Source organism: Lactuca serriola, chromosome 9 (genome assembly GCF_051521515.1).
Source record: "Lactuca serriola cultivar US96UC23 chromosome 9, Lser_US96UC23_V15, whole genome shotgun sequence".
NCBI classification, from domain to species: domain Eukaryota; kingdom Viridiplantae; phylum Streptophyta; class Magnoliopsida; order Asterales; family Asteraceae; genus Lactuca; species Lactuca serriola.
Genome location: NC_136416.1, coordinates 138,895,123 through 138,899,322, shown reverse-complemented (window position 1 = coordinate 138,899,322; position 4,200 = coordinate 138,895,123). Strand labels below are relative to the sequence as shown.

General features: G+C 32.8%; 1 protein-coding gene across 1 annotated transcript; it reads right to left on the bottom strand.

The window, feature by feature from the left end:
• Positions 1-3,476: 3,476 nt before the first annotated feature.
• Positions 3,477-3,887, bottom strand: LOC145076128 (uncharacterized). Its single transcript, XM_079022115.1, has one exon. It carries the CDS (start codon positions 3,885-3,887, stop codon positions 3,477-3,479), a length of 411 nt encoding a protein of 136 aa, XP_078878241.1.
• Between the last annotated feature and the right edge of the window lie 313 nt (positions 3,888-4,200).

The window sequence follows — 4,200 nt, the reverse complement described above, 5'->3', positions numbered from 1 at the left end:
CTAATACTTTACAGAAATTTGAATCTTTATGGACTAAATTAAGTTCAGATAATACACTTGACGTTGAAAATGTATCTGAGTTTTATTATGGCAGTGACACGAGTGAGATCTCAGTGGAGGATGAGCTTGATTGCTCAGAATTTGTTAAAAACGAACCTAAACCGACAAAAAATTTAATTTTTGAAAATTTCGTTGAGTATATTTGTCACACCCCGCTAAAGCAGAAACGCAAGGTATGACAGCGATAACGGTTTCATTGCAAAAGATAAAGATACATCACCATAGCAGTATTTAAAAGATTACAACCCATAGCTTAAAAAGAAACAAAGTACAAGTTTTTCCAAAACAACATTGTTCAAAATATAACTTCATAATAGCTTCAACACGATGCAGCATGCTCTATGATGATGAATCTTTACACCCACTTACTAATTATTTCCTGAAAAAGCATGTAAAACGAGCGTCAACTATGATAATAGTTGGTGAGTTCACAAGTATATAAAATCGAGCTTGAAATAAGGCTTTTCGTAAATACAAGTACATTGCTTTAATGATAAACCAAGTTGATTGCTATTAGAGAATACAAGTTTATTGCTATAACGAGAAACGAGTTGGTATTTGTATGAGCAAACAATGAGTCTCAACCAAACCTATGACTGAAGCCCTATCGAGATCTATGCTTATCGTTCCATAGATGAATATGGTATCATGCACTCCAGCAATAGGACGAGTGAGGAGTTGTCAATTCCTAATAGCGCTATCCATAATGACCATTGGCTCAAAGATTTAATGGTTAGAGATAAGGGAAGGGCCTTAGTACGATAAGTTCTCATGTTGTGCGTTGCATAGACATACATAGAGAGACATAGCAATACAATAGCAATCATGTTTGATAATAATCAATTTAAATACAACATGCAAACAATAGTTTTTCTGGACATGCTTTTCCACCCCAAAACATAAAACGGAAAATAGGGGAGTGCGTGAATACTCACAATGTTTCGTGTAGGTACAAGTAGTGCCTCGGGATGTACTAACGTCTTACTACCGGGATCCTACGACATCAAACACACACTAGTGAGTTTCCATGTCGAAATCTAATGCTAATATACTAAACTCTACATATAGTGAAATGCCAATTTATGTTTTAGTATTGGATTTTATATTAATTGGTTACACTTTTTCAAATTTTTAAGTCTTTATAACAACATAAATTCACGAAAAATGGCATTCAAAGGATAAAAATTTTCAAACTTTTTATTTAACTGTTATTACACAATACTAAGCTGGGAAAAATATAAAAATGGATTTCCAAGCTGCTTAATTATATTTTATGATTTTTGAGCATTTATTCCAATAAAAATTGAAATAAATAGAAAAAAGTTTCCAAAATTACCCAAACTTTTTATTGAACTGTTATTATACATTAATAGGCTGGAAAAAATATAAAAGATATTTTTCAGTGGGTATTTCTATTTTTCCTTGTTTTATTGCTTTAAAAAATTATTAATTGAAGAATAAATATTAAACAGTTAAAATAAATTACCAAAAATTTTTGTAACATCATTTACAGTGTAATTAATCTGGGAAAATACCAAAAATGGTATTTAAGTGTATTTAAGTGTATTTAACCTTAGAAAATAGGAGAAAAATAGTTTACAGTAGAGAAAAATCATCAAAACTGTTATGTAACCTCCTACTGTACAAAATGATGTTCCGGTAAAATTTAATGAATTTTGGATAATCAGAAATAGTTTTCTTATTTTTTTAGGCCATTATAATTACCAAAAATTGGGAAAAATAGGAAGGCATGATGAAAACTTCCGAGATTATTTTTCTGAGTCTATCATCACAGTTAAAAGCTGCGCAAATTTTTAGATACAATTTTTACACTTTCTAAAGTGGTTTTGTGATTTATTGTACCCAAACAAAAAGAAAATCAAAAATCATATTAAACAGAAACAAAAATCAATGAAATTTAATAAGGGGTCCTTATTCACCATAGGGGTCATCCACGAATTTATTCTGGATTTATAGACCTCTGGAAGTATTTTATGTGATTTATGCCCTTGTTTTCTTGTAACAATTTTAATAAATCAAGGGAATGATAAAAACTCTTGGGATTTTCCAGATGTTCATATTACCTTAATGGGAATCTGGAAATATTTCGATTTCAACAGAAAATAACTTTTAGATATTTTTATGGACAAAATCCTTTACATGCACTATTAACAATGTACTTTGATCATCAAGCTCTTTAGCTTGGTGTTCATCACATGCATCACGGTTTGAAGACCATGCATGGACATATGTTTGTCATAGTGATGTTTTTAAAAGAAATACTTGAAAGCATAAGGTGTTTCAACCTTTAAAACTTGTAAAAATCCGAGCTTTAGTGTTTGATATATGTTTTGGTCCTTGGATTTCACCATTAAACAACATGCATGTTGTTTTTGGGTGAAACCCTACCACCATCATCATCAAACTCGACATTCATGAACATGTTCATGAATGTCCATAAAGAATGGTGTAGAAAGAAGAGAAATACAAGAAAATCCTTTAAAAACAAGAAGGAAAAGTAAGGAAAGGTGAGGGATTTTCGTGATTACCTTGAAGAACAAACTTAGAAGATGAAGATTTGAGTGTGGAGAGGTGTTCTTGGCTGATGATTTTCGTGGATTAGAGAGAGAGAGAAAGAGGGTTTGAGTGTTGGAAGGGTGGAGTGTGAAAGAGAGTGAAGAGAGAAGTGGAAGAGTGGAGAATAAGACTTAATGATTGAGTTTTGGGAAGAGAGAGCATGGGGAGAGGGGAGAGTGGCCGGATTTTTGAGAGCATTTAATCCTCCCCTCTCCTAAATTCAAATTAAATAAATTCCATCTTCATTTTTATAAAACCCAATTTTTTTTATAAATTTTTTTTTAAAACAATTCTAGATTTATTTAAAAATCTTGTTTTTAACTAATAAATTATGATTAATGTATGATAATTTAAATTTCTATTTCATTGATTATAATTTGATTAATAAAAATTTGATATTAGGAAGCTTATAGCCAATTTTATAAAGTTTTTAAGCTTTAAGGTTTATAAATTTGGATTTTTGGCTCTTTAGGGTTTTGGAACATTGTTTGATATTCACCATCATATTGGAATGTAATTACAACATTTTAATTTATTTTTAGGGTTTTATACCTTTTTTCAATTGTAACAAAGTTTGAAGTTTCATTCTAATTATGGCATTGGCATTTCCTATTGTAGTTAAGCAACTTACTAGAATCGTAAGAGTCACGTATATTAGTCCTAGATCTTAGTTGCATCCTAGTTTATGCAATATTTTGACCTAATTTATACTACTAGGCCATGGCATGTGGTGCATGAATGGTTTTTACAAAGATGCATGAGTCCGAGAATGACCTGAATTGACATTTGTCACAGTATCCCCCACTTAAAAAGAATTTCGTCCCGAAATTCATTCTATGTCATCGTTTGTCGTCGCAAGGGAAAAGTTGTGGATACTTTTCCTTCATGAAGTCCTCACGCTCCCAGGTGTACTCCGGCCCGTGTTTTGAGTTCCATCTAACTTTCACAATCGGGATCTTACTCCGCTTAAGTTGTTTAACCTCCCTATCCAGGATTTCTATCGGTTCCTCAATGAAGTTTAGCTTATCATTGATCTTAATTTCCTCCAGGGGTACTATCAATGCTTCATCGGCTAGACATATCTTGAGATTGGAGACGTGGAATGTGTCATGAATGGCGCTTAACTCTTGGGGCAACTGGAGTTTATAAGCTACCGGACCAATCCTTTCAATGATTTCGAAGGGCCCAACATATCTCAGACTTAGTTTTCCTTTCTTACCAAAACGTACAAGCCCTTTCAAAGGCGACATTTTTAAAAGTACCTTGTCTCCTACATGGAATTCTAATGGTTTTCGACGATTATCCGCATAACTTTTCTGACGATCTCTGTCAGCTTTAAGCCTATCCTTGATGATCGCAATCTTGTCAGATGTTTCCTGGATAAGTTCGAGTCTAGTCAACTGTCTGTCTCCAATTTCTGTCCAGCATAAGGGCGAATGACACTTGCATCCATATAATGCTTCATATGGAGCACATTGGATACTCGTGTGGTAACTGTTATTGTAGGAAAACTCAATTAGAGGCAAATGAGTATCCCAATTTCCTTTGAACTCAATGACACAC

Excerpts from the sequence above, each read along its gene's own strand:
- LOC145076128 (XM_079022115.1), bottom strand. The coding sequence starts at position 3,887 with ATGTCGCCTTTGAAAGGGCTTGTACGTTTTGGTAAGAAAGGAAAACTA.